The sequence below is a fragment of the Sorex fumeus genome, unplaced genomic scaffold (assembly GCF_029834395.1).
Source record: "Sorex fumeus unplaced genomic scaffold, SorFum_2.1 ptg000011l, whole genome shotgun sequence".
Classification (NCBI taxonomy): Eukaryota; Metazoa; Chordata; class Mammalia; order Eulipotyphla; family Soricidae; genus Sorex; species Sorex fumeus.
The window spans coordinates 5,904,277-5,924,766 of record NW_026606068.1 but is presented as its reverse complement, the minus strand read 5'-3'; the positions used below and the strand labels follow the sequence as shown (position 1 = coordinate 5,924,766).

General features: G+C 59.3%; 1 protein-coding gene across 1 annotated transcript; it reads right to left on the bottom strand.

Annotated features, from left to right (window-relative positions):
• Positions 1-3,368: 3,368 nt before the first annotated feature.
• GPR157 (G protein-coupled receptor 157) lies at positions 3,369-20,210 on the bottom strand. The gene is made up of 4 exons (XM_056110989.1): positions 19,741-20,210; positions 7,430-7,643; positions 6,475-6,669; positions 3,369-5,874 (listed from the first exon to the last, which is right to left on the bottom strand). The coding sequence occupies exons 1-4, from the start codon at positions 20,121-20,123 to the stop codon at positions 5,662-5,664; spliced, it is 1,005 nt and encodes a 334-aa protein (XP_055966964.1). The 5' UTR covers positions 20,124-20,210; the 3' UTR covers positions 3,369-5,661.
• Between the last annotated feature and the right edge of the window lie 280 nt (positions 20,211-20,490).

Sequence of the window (20,490 nt, the reverse complement as noted above, 5' to 3'; positions counted from 1 at the left end):
CGCCAGGAGCAATTCCTGAGTGCATGAGCCAGGAGTAACCCCTGAACATCGCCGGGTGTGACCCAAAAAGCAAAAAAAAAAAAAAAAAAAAAAAAAACCACAAGAGAGAAGCCGGAGAAATAGGACAATGGGTGGGGCACTTCCCTTGCATGGGGCTTCCCAGGTTTGATCCCTGAACCCCATCTGGTCCCCCCAAGCCCACTGGTGGGTAATCTGTGCACACAGAGCCAGGAGTAAGTCCTGAGCACAGCTATGTGTGCACCCCCCTAGCTGGGGAGATGACAGGAGGTGGGGCACTTGTGCATGTGTGAGGTCCTGTGTCCACTCCCCATGAGAGACAGAGAAGCAAAGGCAGCACCATGACAGGTTCATAAAGGAGCCAGAAGCAGCCAGGCCTAGGTTTCGGTTCCAGAATCCCTGGAATTGGGCACAGATACCTGGAATTGAGTCATGATTTCCTCGAAGCGATCTCATGGTGCAGTCAACTAAGGGTTACCAATCAGATGCAGGTAGGGAAGCCCCCCAACCCCCCACCCACCATATAACCCTTATGTAACTCCTATGCAACTCTTATGTAACTCCAACTTATAACCAATCAGCTGAGTACAAGTAGTGGAAAGCCTCTCAGACTGCAGCCAAAAGGGAGGTCCGAGGAAAGTCCCTGTTATATAATGTTATGGCATAAAAGCTCCTCACTTCTGAAGTTTGGGGCCACTTGTTCCAAAAACGTTGCCACTGTGTCAGTGAGCTGGATGAGCGCCTTAGCTCAAGCTAGCCAATAAAGACCCTCTGCTTATTGCATCGCAATTTGTCTTCGTGTGATTCCTCTGGGGAGATCTTGGCCCGGTTCAACACCCAGCACTGCATCCCCCACGGTGGTTCCAAGCACCGATCCATCAGGACTACACCACAACCACTCTGCTGGGCAGTGTTTTGTTTTTTTTCTTTTTTAAAGAAAAGGGCTGGAGCGATAGCACAGAGGTAGGGCGTTTGCCTTGCATGCAGTCAACATGGCCAACCTGAGTTCGATTCCTCCACCCCTCTCGGAGAGCCCGGCAAGCTACCAAGAGTATCTCGCCCGCACGGCAGAGCCTGGCAAGCTCCCCGTGACATATTCGATATCCCAAACACAGTAACAACAAAGTCTCCAATGGAGACGTCACTGGGCCCGCTCGAGCAAATCGACGAACAACAGGAGGGCCTCTTTTTAAAAAAAAATAACACACGTGATAGCATGGGGCTGGTGCTGGGCTGGGTGAGAGCACACACCTACCAGGAGCCAGGATCGCTGCACACATGCACCCCAGCACTGCTGGGAGTGCCCGCCTCCACCTCTGACTGAAGACAGAGTGTGCCAGCCTGCATGGACCATCCCCTGTAACATCCCCCTTTCAGGGCGGAGTCTCAGGTCAGGTGGTCCCAAGGGGACACTGCAGCCTGTATGTTGTGACAAAGGACACAGGGAGGGTAACAACGTTCAGTGCTGGAGTGCCCCGCCTGTGAGCTCATGGCCCAGGAGGTGAGGCCTTGACCTCATGTGGGCCGGGAGCTATTGCCAACCCCACCCCCACACCCCCACTGGGCATCAGGTCAGCTGGCAGGAAGCTGGCTCTGCCCGCAGGACGGCCACCTGTGACCCCATGTGCCCTCCCCCAGGTCTCAGCCAGATGCCAGGTTCTGTTGCATGCAGAGCAGATCAGGCCATCCCCATGTCAGCCCTCCCTTGGCGGCAAGCACACGGGAAATCACACATGCCATCAAAGTGCGACTGCATTTTATTTCAAGAAGCGAGGCTGTGACCGCAGTTCAGAAGGTCAGAGCGTGGAGGACAATTTGGACGGTGAAGAAAACCCACGCTACGCTAAGTCACCGCGGAAGACTCGTCCTGGGCATGGAAGAGACTGCTAGCACCCTCAGCCCAGGCCGGAGAATCATCTTTATTCGATAATCAAGGCTGCAGCGACAGTAGAACAGTGAAGGCACTTGCCTTGCATGCCGCTGGTCTGCACCTGATCCTCAGTGAGACAGAAGCGTCCCTAAGCCCCACCAGGGTCCCTGGGTGCAGAGCCAGGAGTAACTGAGCACAGTGGCCCCCGAGCCAAATGAAACAGAACAAAAACGAGGGCCAGAGAGATAGCGAAGGGGGTGAGGGGCTTACCTTGGATGTGATCAACTCTGAGGTACAGCCCGCCCCCAAGGGCCTGGGACCCTCTCTGGGCATGCGCAGCTAGATCCAGCCCCTAGAAAGCCGGTTTTCAACGCCTGATCTGCGTGGGACGGGCACAGAGGCGCAGCTCTGGGCATGTGATCAACTCTGGCACCGCATATGGTCCCCCCAAATTCCCCTGACCACAGAGCCAGGAATAGCCCCTGAGCACCCCTGGATGTGCCCCTCCCCTTAATAAATAATTAAAAACAAGACAAAGAGGGTGCTGGCGGGATTAAGGAGTAAGCCCTGAACACTACCATGTGTGGGCCAAAAATAAATACACAAATAAATATAAAAACAAAACAAAGGTCAAAGGTGGCGATAAGTACACAGCTGACCTGAGTTGATCCCTGGCACTGCCTGTGGTCCCCCTGAGCACAGCCCGAGGGCAGAGCCAGGAATAAGCCCTGAGCACAGCTGGACTTGGCCCCCAGACAAAAACAAAACAAAGGAAAACTAGTCAGATACAAGAAGAGGCAGAAAGAGCCTGTCACCCATTCCTGGCCCAAAGAGATGCAGAAGCAGGCGAGGCCCTTGCTTTGCATGCAGCTGACCAATTTAACCCGTCCCCCAATGTCTCTGAGAGCAAACCCCAGCACAAAGCTGCAAGCAGACTTCAGTACTGCCCGGGCCGGAATGGGGGGGGGCGGGGTTTGAGGGGGGGATGCAACATGCCCTCCCCAAAAGCAAAGCGAAATAAAGACCAGGTCCTGAATGTGTGTGCGGAGGGTCTGCAGAGCGCAGCCTGAGGGGGAGAAGCCACAGCAGGGCCCTGCACCCCGGGAGCGGGGGCTTATTCCTGCCCCCACTCGGCCACCAGAGCTAAGGAACCTCCATGTCAGGGTGGCGGCTTGGGACTAGCCACTTCACTGCCACAGGATCCCCAGGGACACACCTCCAGTCCCCGCAGGACAGAGACCTGGGAGTCCCCAGAGTGACAGCCAGTGCGGGAAGAGTCCCTGCACCTCCGGACATTCTTGGAACCCCAATTTCCTGTGCAGGTGTGTCCTGACCAACCCGCAGAGTCACAGACTCCTTAGCCTGCCTTGGTGTCACTCTGCACTCCTCTTCCTCGCCTTCCCTCTCTCCCTCCCCACTTCCTCCCCCCACCCCTTCTTTGCAACAAGCACCTTCCTCAATTTCTGCTCTATTCTAGAAGCGGAAGGAAGGCCAGGACCAGCTGGACGCCCCTGGTATGCTGCAACATACTTGGTGGACCCAGAGTCCCTTTTCTTAGGTGTTTTCGTTAGTGAATTCCCCTAATAACAGGAAGTTATCTGCAGGGTCCAGAATTTCCCACTAGTCTTATGGGCCTAATGCCCTTTGCTAGTTTTCGGGGTATTTTGGCGGGGAGGGGCTGGAGGAAGGAAGATGAGGGGGGAAGGTTGTTGGTGGGGAGTGGGCATTTGGAACTCGGTACCCAGTGGTCCTCAGGGGCTATTCCTGGTTCGCAGCCCCTGGAGGCACTGTGGGGATTCTGTATGGTGCTGGGATTTGAACCAGGGTGGCAGCTGTCACCGCCGACACAGTTGCATGCAGATCGAGTGCCTTGCTGCTCGACTCTCTCCACAATTGTTCTGAAAAGGAGCCTGAGGACCACTGTGAGCTCAGCTCTTCAGGACTCTCCCTGCAGATTTCTCGCTGCTGCTGGTCTTGCTTGGGGGAGGGAAGGGGATCGGCAGCCGTGTCCTGCACGCGTGGCGCCTTTGGACCATCCAGGACCAGTGTCCTTGTGTATATGAGGCTCAGGAAACCACTGGAGTTTTATTTATTTATTTTTCTTTTTGGGTCACACCAGCAATGCTCAGGGGTTACTCCTGGCTCTGCACTCAGGAATTACTCCTGGCGGTGCTTGGGGGACCGTAGAGGATGCTGGGGATTGAATCCAGGTTGGCTGCGTGCAAGACAAATGCCCTCCCTGCTGTACTATATCACTCCAGCCCTAAACCACTGGGGTTTTGCAGAGCTCTTCAGGTGTCCAAAGGAGGGACCCTGTGAAGGAAGGGATTCCTCCCTCTCAAACCTCTTGAGTGACAAGTCAGCCTGAACAACCGGAGAAATTATCCTCTGAAATAAGCGCCAAATGTGGGGCCGGAGTCCCAGGGCAGGAAGTGCTGAAGCTCATTCCAAGCCTGGAGATGGGTCAAGAGTGGGAGCACATGCCCTGATGTGGGAACCCCAGGCTCCATCCGCCGTGCCCCACTGTCCCCCAGCACCACCACACATGCCCTCAAATTAATTCCTTCATTTACATGCTTTCTCACCACTTTTTTTTGGGGGGGGGAAGGGGGTCTCACCCAGTGATGCTCAGGGCATACTCCTGCCTCTGCGCTCAGGAATTCCTCCTGGTGGTGCTTAGGGGGCCATATGGGATGAACCCAGGTCGGCCGTGTGCAAGGCAAATGCCCTCCCCGCTGTCCTAGGGCTCCAGTTCTTCCTTTCTCTTTCTGTTTTTGGGCCATACTCAGCGATACCCGAGGTCTACTCCCACCTAGAGGCTCAGGTGTGTCTCCTAGCAGTGATCAGGGAACCAGGCAGTCCTGGGGACTGGACATCAGCTTCCTGCATGCCAAGCATGCACTTAGCCCATGAGCTGTCCCTGCACCCTAAAGGATTCTTTTCAGCACTCAGCACACAAGTCTCTGCTTTGGGCCAGCTCCCAAACAGCCCCTTCCTGGGAGGACTTAGCACCAAACAACCCTCACTTTCATAATTCCCTGCAAATCACTCACCTGGGAATGAAGAAGCAGAGCCCCTCTCCCTTACCCCCTCAGTGCTCAAGGGGGCCCCAAGAACCTGCCCTTCCTTGCCCCTCACCTCAGGAAGGAACCTGCACTTATTTTTTTTTTTGCTTTTGGGTCACACCCAGCGATGCACAGGGGTTACTCCTAGCTCGTGCACTCAGGAATCATTCCTGGCTGTGCTCAGGGGACCATATGGGATGCTGGGAATTGAACCCGGGTCGCCCGCGTGCAAGGCAAATGCCCTTTCTGCTGTGCTATCGCTCCAGCCCTGGAACCTGTACTTTAATGACTTGGGGAGGGGTTTGGGATTGGCACCTGTGCTTAAGTCACCCCCCTGCATGCAGGGGGCTGGGCCTTCCGTGGACCGGCAACGCCACCCCACAGGCTGGCCGCCCGAATCTCAGGCATGTGCTCTGGTGTCCCAGCCTCAGCGTCCTGAGGTTTTATTAGCCTGGTCACAGTGTACAGCCCTCACATCGTAAACAGTGCGGTGGGAGCGAGGGACCAAGGACCGCAGGCAACTGGCACAGCAGGTCCCGCGAGTTTCTGAGTCACAGCAGGAGGGGGCCACGTGCCTGCGCCCCCGCAGCCTAGGAGGTAGATGCGGCTGGGCCTGCCACGGTCCCTCGAGCAGGTCAGCGACACCCACACGGCTGCCAGCCCTTGTCCCGGGCTTGGCCACACTGAAGCGCACAACCAGGGATGCGCTCAAGTGCCGGGCAGTTCACGTGGGCTCGGAAAGGCACTCGAGGCATCTCCCGCACCCGCGGGTGCAGGGGCTTTGGCTGGTGCTGGGCTGTCGGCCGGAGGCTGGGCAGTGCAGCAGCAACAGCAGCTGGAGAAGAGGCGGGTGCGAACGGCGCGCGTGCACAGGACGAACATGATGCAGTTGGCACCTCCCTGAAACGTGTTCCCGATGCCCTGCCAGGGAGAGAGGCCGTGTCAGGGTCCAGGAGGGGCAGGAAGAGCAGCCCTGGCCCCGCCCACTGCGGTTTCTGGCTCCTCCCCTAACCTGCCCATGGGCTTCTGGCCCCGCCCACTGCAGAACCTGGCCCCTCCCCTGACCCGCCCATAGGCTTCTGATCCCGCCCACTATGAGCCTGGCCCCGCCCACTGTCAATACTGGCTCCTCCCCTGACCCGCCCATAGGCTTCAGATCCCGCCCACTATGACCCTGGCCCCTTCCCTGACCCGCCCACAGGCTTCAGATCCCGCCCACTATGATCCTGGCCCCTCCCCCGACCCGCCCATAGGCTTCAGATCCCGCCCACTATGATCCTGGCCCCTCCCCTCACCCGCCCATAGGCTTCTGACCCCACCCACTACAATCCTGGCCCTGCCCACTGCCGATACTGGCTCCTCCCCCGACCCGCCCATAGGCTTCTGACCCCGCCCACCCCTACACTGGCCCCGCCCACTGCCGATCCTGGCTCCTCCCCTGAGATTCTGACCCCACCCACTGCGTGCTCCATCTCGGATTCCCCAGGACCCTGTGGCCAGTCCCAGGGAGGGTGGACCTACGTGCAGAACGACAAGCACCGGAGTCCGCACGGCTGGGGAGCCGCACAGCGTCAGCACGAAGCGCACGGTGCTCCAGACTCGGAGGCAGATGAAGATGATGGGGATGAGGACCAGCTTCTTGTCGGCCACTGCGGGGTGGCTCTGCAGCCGGTGCGCGTGGGACAGCAGGGGCCGGTACTCGGAGAGCGCCTCGCGCTGGGGGACACGCGGCCCAGGTGAGCGGGGGAGCACAGGGGTGCTCTGCCCCGTCCCTCCCCTCGCCTCTCTGCCCCACTCCACGCATGGCTCCCGCCCCAGGCCCATCCGCGTGCATCAGGACAGCAGACTTGGCGTCTCTGTCCCCCTCCTCGGATGCACAAGCAAGTCCTGTGCCTCTCCAAAGAGACCCGCGTGTGGGTGTCGCGGCCATAGCCTGCTGGTCACTCTTGATCACCGCCTCCCCTCCGCCTGTGGAGGGCAGCACCCAGAAGGTCCTCAACAGGCCACGGAGAGGCCTTTGTCTGTGTGGCAGTTAGCCCTTCGCACTGAGGCCACCAGGCCCGTTGCGGGTAGGGTACAGCGGGTGGGGAAGGCGGGGCTCGCTGGGGCCAGCACGTGGGAGGACACCCCTTCTTCCTAGACTCCCCCAGCCTAACCCAGCGGTCTGCGTCCCCGGCCTTACAATAGGGCTCCCATGGCTGAGACAGGAGGACGAGGCGAGCAAGATTTTCCCCACCCAGGGGCCAGAGCAATAAGAGCAATAAGCGGGGAGGGCGTTTGCCTGGCCTGCGGCTGACCGGGTTCGATCCCCGGCATCACATAGGGTCCCCCAGCAGCCAGGAGTGCTTCCCCAGTGCAGAGCTGGGTGTGACCCAAAGTGCAAAGAACAAAGAGAAAAAAGTCTCCCCCGCCCTTCGGGCATGCCGCCGCCCACCAGGGGGGCAGGAGAGGACGCAGCCCGCCGGACCCCACGCACCGCGCCGCTGACGTGTTTGCGGATGAGCAGGTAGAGCACGGGCAGCGCCACGTAGGCCAGCAGCTCCCACAGCTTTCCGGTCAGCAGCATCCACAGCACGCGGTCATCAGCCTCCAGGTCGATCCAGCACCAGCCCACCGATACGTCCGAGGCATCGTAGCCGATCTTCTTTAACACCACGGCCGCCACGGTGATGGCCAGCGGGACCCCCCAGCTGCAGAGGACAGGGCAGGGCACAAGTCAGGCGGGGCGACCTGGAGAACACAGGCCAGGAGTCCTCAGACCCGTCCACCTCCTCCACTGGGCTGCGCTCAGAGTACAGAGCCAGGGACTGTGGGCCGTGACCTCCTGCTGGGATACCCCTCCCACGGTCCGCGAGACCAGCGCTGGGAGGCTAGAGTCGGGGACACCAGTGCCTGCCTGCACCCAAGGGGCCCTGCTTGTCACATCAGCCCCTACACTTCCCCAAGACTGGGGTACACACGTGGGAGTACACACATGGGGGTTCCTCTCCAACCTGGAGAGGACATCTCACTCCCGAGAACCCCTGACTCTGGCACGGGTGCACCCTGCCCAGGCTCCCAGGGGTCCATCAGGACACCACCCCCTCAAGAGCAGGTTTGGGATCAGTGACAGCAGCGCCCCCCCGCCCCCAACTCAGGAAAGCATGTTTGATGGTGGGGGGCAGCAGGGTGGCAAGAAGTCTCGGGGGGCACCCGCCTGGACTCAGGACACCAGGATTTCCTCCTCAAAGGGACGCTGACCTCAGCAGGGTATCACGAGGGCTCCCCGAGGCCAAGTGTGACAGTGTCCACATCCTGCCCTGGGCATTCCAGTGCCGGCCCCATGGGAGACGCAACAGTTCCCGTCTGGGGGGTGGGGGCGGGGCAGCAGGACACAGGGTCTGTGTCGTGGGAGGTGCCCAGCGGGGTGCGCTCAGCGCTGGGTCTGGTTCTGACACTGGTCCAAGTGGGAGAGCTTGGGGCAAGGCCGTGGCTCCTGTGGCAGGTAGTGGGGGGCCACGTGGAGGCCACAGGGTGAACGGGGTGCAGGGCCTTCCCCGCTGGTCACCAGGGCACAGGAGGGGGTCCAGCAGAAGGAAAGGCCCAAGGGAGGGCTGGAGCACAGGCTGTGCGTGGGAACCTGGCAGCACCGGATAGGACCCCAATCAAAGCCCACGTAGGCCCAGAGTGACAGCTGGGAGGGTGCCTAACTTGCACGCAGCAAACCAGGCTGGACTCCCAGCACCCCACGTGGTCCCCCTGCGCCACCAGGCATGATCCCTGAGCACAGCTGGACGAAGCCCCCAAGCAAAAATAAAACCAAATCAACAGGGAAGGGAGAGGGGAAATATCATAGCCCCCCTCACCCCCCACCCCGGGAGCTGGTGCCTTTTGTGGGTGGAAAAGCTCCCCTCCTTTGCCCTGCGTGGTGCCAGTGCAGGTGACCCGGCCACACAGTGAGCTGTGCTGCATGAGGCTGTGGTGTGCCCGTGGCTGCCACTTGGGGGCGCCAGAGGGCAGGAGGGGGGGGCTGACTCTTGGGGCTGCACCTGGAGCCTTCCCGGGCCACATTTGTGTGTTTTAGTTGTGCATTTATTAGGGTTGTTTTAGTTTAGTTTGGGGGTCACAGCCACCATGCTTGGGGGCTATACCCACCTGGGTGCTCAGAGGGCACTCCTGGGGGTAAGTCCAGGCCTCCTGCCAGGAGAGCCCATGTTCCGGCCCACTGAGCCATCTCTCCCGCCCTCTTTCTCCCTGTCATAGAAAGGGTCACAGTTCCCAACTCGTGCAGCCTGCTGTGTCTCAGGACACCAGCTGTCCCCGCTGTGAAGTCCCCGAGGGACGCTGGCTCCCTGCTCTGGCTTCTGTGTCTAGGAAACGGTCCACACGTGCTTGGGCAGGACAAGGCCTTGAAGGAGGAAAGTCCTGAGCATGCAGGCATGTGCATGTGCGTGTGTGTGTGTGTGTGGGGGGGGAGGTTGCACACAATCACTCTAATGGGGACCGAATGGAAGGGACCGTGAGGGATACACTAGGCAGAAGGCAGGAGAAGCTCTGAAGTCGGGGTGTCCTCGGGGGCTGTGTCTCACCGAAGCTCAGAGTGGGGGTGTACCCTGAGCCCAGTCTGTTAGGGCCCAGCCAGGGACGACTAACAGGCCTCTGCCATGGCCCAGGCTAGGGCTGAGGATCCGTGGGAATCGGGGGAGGCCGGGCCTGTCGCCTGACCCAGCAGGCTCAACCTGACAGGGACCCGGGGCAAGGCCCGAGCAGAAGGCGGGCTGTGTGCTGGGGAGGAATAGCCAGCAGCGTTCCAGAAAAACACGTGTGTGCGTGTGTGTGCACTGTCTGTAGATCCCACTGCTCCAAGCGAGGAAATGACCCAGTTCTACAGAGTGAAGGTGCACTCTACACAACGCGGTCCCCCAGCACCCCCAGGAGTGATCCCTGAGGACAGAACCAGCAGTTATCCCCGAGCACCGCCGGGTGTGACCCCCGAAACCAAACCTAATAAAATTGAAAAAAAATTAAAAAAAAAAAACTCACAAAATACACACCACTCCTTCAGGGCCAACTGACCACTGCACTCCCCACAGTCGCCTCCGGGGGACTCAGCTAGTGAGAGCATGGCCAGTCCCAAAGGGGTCCAAACAGCGCTGGGAGTGGAAACATTCACCGACAGGAAGACAAGGCCAGAGCAAGCGGGAGGACTGGGAACGTTTCCTCTGTCCCGTTCTCTTGTCCAGAGCCGGGGCCCAGCGAAGCCTACTGCGCAGGCCAGTGTGACCTACTGTCTGTCTTGTAGTCACTCTGGTGGGGGGGCCCCCCACACCTGGTGGTGCTGGGGGAGGGGGTGTCATGCACTGCCTGGGATACATCATGCATGCAAGATTCGCTCTAACCACTGAGCGACATCCCCGGCTCCCCAAGGTCTGTGTTTTAAACCCAGGCTTGTTCTCTGGGGTAAGAGGCACTCTCGGCGGGCCATGCAGTGCCAGGGATCAAACCCAGGGCTTCCATATGCAGAGCACCTTACGGTCATTCCCTGGCATATTTAAATAAAGTTTTATTAGCACCCAGCCTCCTTCCTTCACAGGTGGCCTGGAGGCCAGCGAGTGGCCAGAGCCATGAGCGACAACCCCCTGCTGCTTTCCAGGCAAGTTTGCCGGCCTCTCCTCGCCAACCCTGACTTGTGTTCACAGCACCAATAATCCCATCGTGCTGACTTCAGGCCACGACACACCTCACTGGGGACACGGGCACGTCAGCCCACAGCTTCTCCCAGACAGACGCTTGGCACGGCGGAGGTTAGCAAAATCAGTGAAATCAGGAGTTATTGGTAATTTTACTCGTTTCATAGTTTAACTGTAATGAAATTTTTGTAAGTTCATTGTAGGTTTTTCTAACTTAATTTCTGTTGGGTTTTGGCACACCGAGCAGTATTCAGGGGACACCCCCTGGGATTCCCAAGGAGCCATATGGCACCAGGGATCGAACCCGGGCTTCCTCCATGCAAAGCCTGTGCTCTGACCTCAGAGCCATTTCCCTGGCCTGTCTGTCACCTCATGTTCAATAGCACAGCGGGTAGGGCGTTTGCCTTGCACGTGGCTGACCCGGGTTCAATTCTTCCGTCCCTCTCGGAGAGCCCGGCAAGCTACCGAGAGTATCCTGCCCGCATGGCAGAGCCTGGCAAGCTTCCCGTGACATATTCGATATTCCAAAAACAGTAACAACAAGTCTCACAATGGAGACGTTACTGGTGCCCACTCGAGCAAATTGATGAACAACGGGAGGACAGTGCTACAGTCACCTCATGTTCAAAAATGGTCACATCCAACCTGAAGCTCACAAATGTCCTAAAGTACAATTACGGGGTCTCACAGCTGGCCCCAAGGATCGCGGGGCTGGGGGCTTAGTGTCCAGCCCCATCTTCACATGTGTGAGGGGGTGCGGGGAGAAATGGGTACGGGGGTCCCTTGGTCGTGGGGTGGTGCCAGGAGGTGTGAACTGTCCTCGAGACAGAGGCGGAAGTGACACCCTGGATTCTGTAAGACTGTAAGGGCAATCACACTACAAGGGGGGGGGGGGGGAAGGAGAAGCTGCTGATGACGCCCAGGCCCTGGGCGGGGGGAGGACAAGCTGGTAAGTCGGACATGCAGATCGGCTGGGCTGGGGGTCCCCTGAGCTGTGGGGGCAGGAAGCTGCTGCACCCTGTGCAAAGACGAGCTTGCAAGATTCCCTGTTTCCAGAGATGCCTTCAACTTCGACTCTGGGCCCTGGGACTGTTTCTTCTTCTTTTTCTTTTTCTCCTTTTGGGTCACACCCGGCAATGCACAGGGCTCACTCCTGGTCGTGCTCAGGGGACCATCTGGAATGCTGGGGATCGAACCCGGGTTCGCCACTTGCCAGGCAAACGCCCTCCCCGCTGTAATATCTCCAGCCCCGGGACTGTTTCTTAACCCTCCAGAACATGGTGCTGTCAAGTAGAAAATGAACAAATTCTGACCCAGCCAGGGCCGGAGAGATAGCACATGGTTAAGACACCAGCCCGGGGGCTGGAGCAATACACAGCAGGTAGGGCATTTGCCTTGCACACGGCCGACCGAGGTTCGATTCCCAGCATCCCATATGGTCCCCCGAGCACTGCTAGGAATAATTCCTGAGTGCGGAACCAGGAGTAATCCCTGAGCATGGCTGGGTGTGACCCAAAAACAAAGACAGAAACAAAAAAGACACCAGCCCGGCCACAGCCTGTTCGAGCCTGTTCCCTGTTCGAGCCCCGCCAGCAGCGATTCCTGAGCACTGAGCCAGGAGTAAGCCCTGAGCAGCAACCAGGTGTGGCTTCAAACCCCCTCGCCCCCTCAAATCAGAACCAGAGCCAGCTTACTCACAGCATGTGGGGAAGCCGGTGCTCTGACTGGGAACGCCCTGAAACTGGTGTGGTTGGGTGGGGCTGCGGCCGATGCCCAGCCGTGGGTGGTAGAGAACTCTCCTGGGCTGGGAGACACTGTGACCCACATTTCAAACCTGACAAGCTGGCACCAGTGCCAGGCCGAGCTGCTCACCACATCAAGAGACTGCAGCTCCATTCTGAGAGGGCGGGCGGCTAGGGCCGACCTGGGCATTCACCGGGCAGACACATGGTCACGTGCCTGGCACCGGGAGGGCCTGGTTAGAACTGCCCCTCTCCATGCCTGGGGCTCCAAGGTCACCTGGCGAGGGACCGGAAGTTCACACCCTGAGTAGAATCACCACCAAAAGGCCCCCCACGAAGAGACAGGATGGGCTCAAGGCACTTGCCTTGATCATGGCCGACCCTGGTTCCATCCCCAGCGCTGTATCTAGTTCCCTAAGTTCCCCCAAGCGTGACCCCTGAGCACCATCAGGTGTGGCCCCCACCCCAAACCAAGCCAAACCAACCGAGTTAACAAGCAAGATACCGGAAAAGGCCCAGCTGCTCCCACTGGTGCCAGGGTCCAGCTCGGCTGAGTGTCTGCCTGCGAACCGCCAGGCGCCAGAGTGTGGGTCCCTTAAGTCTCAGAGCAGACTCAGCGGGGACCCCCGAGCACCACAGCCCAGGAGGGCAGCCGCCGAAGCCGAGCCTGAGTCTCAGCTGATAGGACACGGGTTCGGAGTCGAGCCACGGCCTCTGAGATGTCAGGTGCCTCCCCAAGGGGAAAAGAGGAACGGGAACTCACGGGGCTGGGTGGGGCCCAGCGAAGCCACTCTGGGCGTACAGAGCCCCTGCCAGCAGTGCTCAGGAATCACTCCTGGCTCTGTGCTCAGGGACCACCCCAGCAGGGCTTAGGGGTCCCTGGGTGATGCCAGGGGTGGAACTGGGGTTGGCCGTGTGCAGGCCAAGCGCACTCCGGTGCTGGTCCTTTGGGTTAAGGTGGGGGGCAGTGGGGGGCCCACGGGAGTTCAGGACAGCGGCAGGGGGTGTCAGAAGGGCTCGTGCACCACAGGTGGGGCTGGCCGCCACAGCTAGAGCCTGGGCTCTGCCGGGTGCCCCATGAGCCCAGAGCGCCCGTGCCCAGGGGGTACTCTGACCTCTGACCCCTGCCTCGTGGCTGCCAGAGGCCCCCCAAATATGCTCTACAGCAGTGCCCCCCTGAAAGTATTTCAGGGGAACAGATCACTTGTCCTTTGGGGCACTGCTGTCGGGGTACAGTTCCGGTAACCCTCACCTGCACCCCTAATTCAGGTACCACCCGCTGAGGCAGGTCCGCTCAGCCTGTGGCCTCCTTCCGGCCCCGTGGGAGCTTCCGGCGAGGACCTAGAGGACCTTCCCTTTGCCTCTTTGGGGCTCAGGTTCCCCTTTTCTGTGCTGAACCCTCCCCCTCCTCACAGCAGGGATTGACGGGACACTTGGGGGACCCAAGATCCTTCTTCCTGGGGATCTTCCCCCGCGGACTCCTGAGGGGTCCGTGCACACAGGCCTGGGCCCACATGTGCCTGGGCCGGCCCCCAGGACTCCCCTCTGTGCCCAGGAGAAACCCCAAGTCTGCTCCAGAGGGCAAGATGGGGGGACCCGTCCTTGAGATGTGGAAAGATGGGGTGCTCGTCCCTGAGCCCTGCTAGCTGCCCTCATGCAGGACACACCCAGGGCTGCAACTGTCCCACGCTGGCTTGTCAGAGGGAGCCCCCACCTGTGCCGGGGAGAGGGGGTCATCCACTGGGGTTCAGCGGGGACTTCCGGCCAAATCACCCGAGGCTGTTGGAAGGAGGTGGGGCAGGGAGAGGCGACCCCACACCAGGGTTCTGAGCCCAGATTCTCGGCGTTTTCTTGGGTGAGCACTGTCAACCGATGATCACGAACACATCACCCCCAGAGGCAAAACTGGGGTGTCCGTGCTGTGTGGCCTCGGCAGCTAAGAGCCAGGGCTGCCTCTGGCACTTCTGAGAACCCGGAGTCTTCTCGCCCCCCTCAGCCACCCTTCGCGGTGGCCTAGCAGGATAATTTACAGGGCCCCGATGCTTCTCCAAGAACACCGATTCCTTCCCAAAGGGGACAGACTCCCCTGGGAGAGGAGAAGTGGCAGGTAACCCCCCAAATCAAGAGACTGACGTGGACTCACCAGTGTGGTCAAGTTCAACAGCCACAGCCAGTAGGTGGCCAGAACGCTGGGGTTCCCCAGGAAAGTGGGACCCCTGGACCAGAACCCAAACCCACTCGAGGGACATTGGATGAGCCTCCACAGAAGGACAGCCACAAGAGACATACCCCAGGAGCCAGGAGCTGGTGACACCAAGAAAAAAAAAACAGAAGGAAAGTTCTAGAAAGAAAGAGGGGTCAAGTCAATCCATGAGCTGAGACTGCCGCTAGCTATGAAACCACCCTTGGCTATTAGCCATGTTATGATGCTACTTACAAGATCTCCACACGGCTCCGCCCACACCCCAGACCCCAACAGTGCGGTTGTGTGTGGTTACGGGGGGAGCTTGTCTTTTGGGATCATACACAGGATTCAGGTGTCAGGGGAGTCCAGTCAGCACTGTGCTCTTAAACGACTTTGGAAAAAGCCATTATCGAGGCTGCATGTGCAGGGTGTTGGCGGGGCAGCGTGTGGTTTGCGAGACGTCAATCACTGTCCAGTTACAGCGTAGTTTTATTTCGGTCTCTCTGGAGCCCGCAGTGGAATCCAGGGCCTCCTGCAGAGGGACCTGTGCTCTCCCAAGCCACACGTGAGCCGTCATCTCTGAATTCCTCTAAGCTCTCACCCGGCTCCGCTCTTCATGCCCCTGTTCTCCCTAGTTCGTCTCTATGTTAACTCGTCCCACTCTGCAGAAGCCCGTGCTCCTTCTCAAACGTGTACGTCTCCTCTCCCTCTCACCTAAGCTTGGGGCCAGAGTGATAGTACAGCGGGCAGAGCGACTGCCTGGCATGCGGTTACCCCAGATTCAGTCTCTGGCATCCCATAGGGTCTCCTGAGCACCACCAAGAGTAATTCCTGACTGCAGAGCCAGGAGTAAGCCTTAAACGCCTCTGGGTATGGCCAATCCCCTGATCCCCCAAACAAACAAACCTTTCCAAGTTTCATTCAATAAAAATTATCTCGCTTCGGGGCTGGAGCGATAGCGTAGTGGGTAGGGCATTTCCCTTGCACACGCAGACCCAGGTTGATTCCCAGCATCCCATATGGTCCCCCGAGCACCACCAGGAATAATTCCTGACTGCAGAGCCAGGAGAAACCCCTGCGCAATTCCAGGTATGACTCAAAGAGCAAATTAAATAAATACATAAATAAATAAAGGATTGTCTTGCTTCACAAAAAAGGGGTGTGTGTGGAGGGGGGGAGGATGCAGTTCTAACAAGGTCACGAGATAATCTGGGAGGGCAAAGGGAGCCGCCCACTCTGGCCTTGGCACCTGGCAACCGCTGAGAGGTAAGGAGAGGCCCAGCTTGCCCTGGGCAGATACTGCTAATGCCCCCGGCCAAGGACTCCCGTGAGCCCCAGGGTTACGCCCCTCTGGGGGTGAAGTCTGAGCTGCCCCTAGAGGACTCCTTCAGGGTGGGAGGGTCCCCAAGAACCCAGCCTCAGGCTGGGACGCTGCATTCTCCCTTCTTCTTCTTTTTTTTTTTTTTTTTTTTGCTTTTTGGGTCACACTCAGCGATGCACAGGGGTTACTCCTGGCTCATGCACTCAGGAATTACTCCTGGCGGTGCTCGGGGGACCATATGGGATGCTGGGAATCGAACCTGGGTCGGCCATGTTGGCTGCGCGCAAGGCAAACGCCCTCCCCGCTGTGCTATCGCTCCAGCCCCTGCATCATTCTCCCTTCTGGAAGGCTTTTTCCGCCATGAAACATTGATCTATTCATTTGCATACCTGCCTTGCATGTGGCCAACCTACATTCGATCCCCAGCACCCACAGGCTTCCCCAAGGACCCGAGAGATAATACAGTGGACACAGTACTTGCCTTGCACATGGCCGACCTGAGTGTGACCCCTGGCATTGCCTCTGGTGCCCCTCGGCCCCACACCCGCTGGGCGTGATTCACAAACAAAAAGATGAGCTTAATTTCTTAGCATAAGACACTCTTCACCTTTAAACTTATTCTTTTGTGATTTACTTATTTTTGTCACTTTGGGTCACACCCGGTGATGCTCGGGGTTACTTCTGGCTCTGTACTCGGGAGTTACTCCTGACAGTGCTCAGGGGACCCTATGGGGTATCAGGGATTGAACCCGGGTCGGTCGCGTGCAAGGCAAACACCCTCCCCACTGTGCTAGAGTTCCCACCCCTAAACTTATTTTTAGGGACTGGAAATAGTACAGAGGGTCCCCTGCCTTGCCTATGTCCCCTGAGCCCCACCAGAAGTGATTCCTGAACATGTCCGGGTCCAAAACCCAAACCAATCCAATATACCCAGATGCAGGGATCACAGCTAGTCCTCCAGCGGGGTGCGAACCGTATCTTACGGCCCCTCTATCTGGAGGACACTGAGGCTGTGGCCAGGTAAGTCGGGGCAGGGGGCAGAGAGGGGACCCCGCTGCATGGGCAGCCTTGCACGCTGGTGCTGTGCTAAGCGACAGGTTCCTAGAAATAGGATTACTTGGGTCAGCGGAGTCAGGTAAAAACCAACGCACAGATCCTCCCCCCACCATATGTGCTTGTGCCCCCCCACCCACACACACAGAGTTTTGCCAATAGGTTTGTGAGCAACTGCCAGTTTAGGTGTTCCATATTACACCAGTCTTCTGCCCGACGACTTTCCCCCCAAACAGGAGAAAATGTTCCCTCACTGTCTTGCGTTGTTTGGACATGGATGGCTCTTTCTTTCCCAAAGAGACACACCAGGTGCTTTCACTGTTTTGCAGGGAGTTTCCTCTGTCCATTTATCAGGGAAATTGCAGGGCTTTTTTTTTTGAGGGGGGCCACAACCTGTGCTGTGCGGGGGCTTCCCCTGGCTCTGTGTCCCTGGAATTCCCCTGGTGATGCCAAGGCTGAAATGGGGTCAGCGACGTGCTGGGCTGTACATGTCAGAGCCTGAAACCCCAAGTGAATGAACTTCCTTAGGGAAAAAAGACTGCCACCTTTTTTTTTTTTTTTTTGCTTTTTGGGTCACACCCAGAGATGCACAAGGCTTACTCCTGGTTCACACACTCAGGAATTATTCCTGGCGGTGCTCAGGGAACCATGTGGGATGCCGGGAATCGAACCCAGGTTGGCTACGTGCAAGGCAAACACCCTGCCCGCTGTGCTATCGCTCCAGCCCGAGACTGCCACCTTCTGCGCCATCACACTGTCCCACGCCTGTCACCGCTGAAGGGTGTGATTTTCAGAAGCCTGCACCTGGTGAGATTTCTCATGTTGGCCGGCCCCTCAGCCGACACGCCAAAGAAAGATGGAGAGTGCGTGGACCAGGGGGTCAGGGCAACGGAGAAGGGCCAGGCTGTGGCCGCCACCTCCCAGGCCTCAGGCCAGCCAGCACAGGAAATTCCCAAGGTTAGTTCTCCAGCTGGAACTTGGGGATCCTCTTATTTCTTCTAAAAACCGCGTCCCCATCAACAGAGGAACGGTTCTCTTCGTTTGCTGACCAAAAGGGAGGCCTTTCCCTAGCATCACAGAGAGCACCCCAAGAAGTGACCAGAAAGCATCCCAACTCAGGCTAGCTAAAAGGCTAGAAAACTTGTCTTTTCCTCTTTTTTTCTTTTGCTTTTGGGCCACTTCTGGTGGAGCTCGGGCCTTACTCCAGGCTCTGCACTCAGCAATCACTCCTGGCAGGACGTAGGGGGTTGTAAGGGCTGTCAGGAATTGAATATGCAAGGCAAGCACCTAACCACTGGGCTATCTCTCCAGCCCGGAAGCTGGTCTTTGCTGCAGGCGCTGCGCCAGTTTCTCTTTATCTGGACAAGTACATTGACTCAGGAGCCTGGGAGAACTCAGGGACAGCGCCTGCCTGGCCAGTGTGTGGCCGGTGAGGCTGCACCTTGGGTCCTTGACATCACCCCACCTGCCTTTGTGTAACCCTCACCCCCAGGCCCCAACTCAAGTCCCTAATAAATCACAACCACAACTAACAGGTGCTAGTTCCCTGCGACATCACAACAAGAACCACACCTAACCAGGGCAGGGCCAGGATGCAGAGAAAAAAAAAAATTCAGTGACTCAATATTTGGCCTTTAAGAGGAAGGAGGAGAGAGGAGAGACTCCTGCAGGACTGACCCATGATGGCTCCTTCTCGGGAGCCCGGGAACTCGCTGTCCACACGGCCCGGGGTCTAACTGCCCACCAAGGGCCTCAGACTTGGAAGCAGAAGTCGCGGTGGGTGCCTGCCTGCAATGCTGTTTAAATGGCTCCTTACAAACCTGGACAGCTGAGAAGCGGGTCAAAGAGTCTGCCAGGGACCAGCTGGCCACCATACAGCCACCGTGGAACCTAGAGGTCAAGTCGCTTTTGCAGGTTGGTGACCTCACCGCTGCGACACCCCAGTGAACTGCTCCAGAGTGCTGACGTCACCAGGGCCTTGGAAAGCGCCCGAGTGTTCCGCAGACTGGACCTATAATTAGGGCGTCTTTGGGCACTTAACTATGGGGGGGGGGTGTGGAAGAGAAGGAGAAAAGAAGCGAGGAAACCAGTCCCCGGGGCTGGCACAGGCCCAGAATCTCAACATTTGAGCCAGAGCAATAAAACAGCCAGGAGGGTGTTTATCTTGCACGCACGCCGCGGCTGATCCGGTTCGATCCCTGACATCCCACATGGGCCCCGAGCACCACCGGGGGTAATCCCTGAGCACAGAGCCAGGAGTAAACCTCCCAAACAAAAGCAAACAAACAAACGAAAAGATTCTCAACATTCAGCCCCTGCTCCAGGCTCGCTAGGGAGATACTTAAAGGCCAGGCCAGGGCCTGGGTTTGCTCTGCTCTGGGCAGGGGTTCGCTGGCAGCTCTGCTGCCGACCTCGACCTCAGGTAGAACAGAAGTCACAAGACACTTGGGACCTCGATTCTAGGGAAACCCCAAAGGAACAGAAAGATGACGCTGGCTGTGACCTTCACAGATGCAGCCCTTGGGAAGGGTGGACGGCCTGGCGGGTGCCACACCCACCCACCGAGCAAGCACGGCTGGGGGCTGCCCGCTATGCAGCCTGTCCACCACCAGACCCAGAGCCAGGACACCAAGCAGAACCCGGCCTGGACCTCCAGGGAGAGGAGACCGAGGCACCCACCGCCTTGCCCCGTGCAAAGGGGTGAGCCCCGGGGCTAGTGCCCTGGAGGCAAGCCGGCCTCGAGGGGCTGCCTGGGGGGAGATGCAGGCGCCTGAAGGCCAGGCTGGCCGGCGGGACACAGGAGCCCGCGCCACCCACCTGATGGCGTGGAAGGCCCAGAAGAGGCGGTCGGCCCGGGGCCCCCGCGCGGCGCGGACGATGCTCAGGTACAGGTAGAGCGCGATGGCCACGGTCCAGAAGAAGGAGCTGGTGTTGGCGAAGGTGGACAGCGCGCCCTGCAGCACGCAGTCCCACGAGGGCCCCGCGAAGTCGCGCAGCGCCCCGTAGAAGTAGGAGGCGGCCGACAGCAGGTCGGCCAGCGACAGGAAGAGCAGCAGGCGCCGCGCCCGGCTGCGCAGCTCGGGCCACAGGGCGTGCGTGGCCACCAGCAGGCCCGAGCCCAGCGCGGACAGCGCGCACGACAGCAGCACCACCACGCGCTCCGACGGCATCACCTCGGTGGGCGGCGCGGGCGGCGGCATGGCTGGCGGCGGGGGGCGGCGGGCGCCGGGCAGCGGGCAAGGGGCGCCGCGGGGACCGAGCTCGGGCCGCGCGTGCGGCCACAGCCGCCGCCGCCGTCTGGGCTCCAGCCCGCCCGCGCCCCGCGTCCCGCGCCCTCGCGCCCGCCCCGCCCGCGCCGCGCCTCGGGCCGCGCCCCGCCCCCGGACAGGCCACGCCCCCGCGGCCTCCCGCCCCGCCCCTTGGCCCCAGACCCGCCAACCCCGGCGCCCCGCTCCGGACCTGGCCACGCCCCCGGCATCCTGCCCCGCCTCTTGGCCCCGCGGCCAGTCCGGCCCCGGCGCCCCGCCCCCGCCGAGACCACGCCCCCGAGGCCTCCCGCCCCGCCCC

Excerpts from the sequence above, each read along its gene's own strand:
- GPR157 (XM_056110989.1), bottom strand. The coding sequence starts at position 20,123 with ATGCCGCCGCCCGCGCCGCCCACCGAGGTGATGCCGTCGGAGCGCGTG. Across the intron at positions 7,644-19,740 it reads TGGGCCTTCCACGCCATCAG|CTGGGGGGTCCCGCTGGCCA; the intron begins GTGGGTGGCGCG and ends TGTCCTCTGCAG. Across the intron at positions 5,875-6,474 it reads CGGTGCTTGTCGTTCTGCAC|GGCATCGGGAACACGTTTCA; the intron begins GTAGGTCCACCC and ends TCTCCCTGGCAG.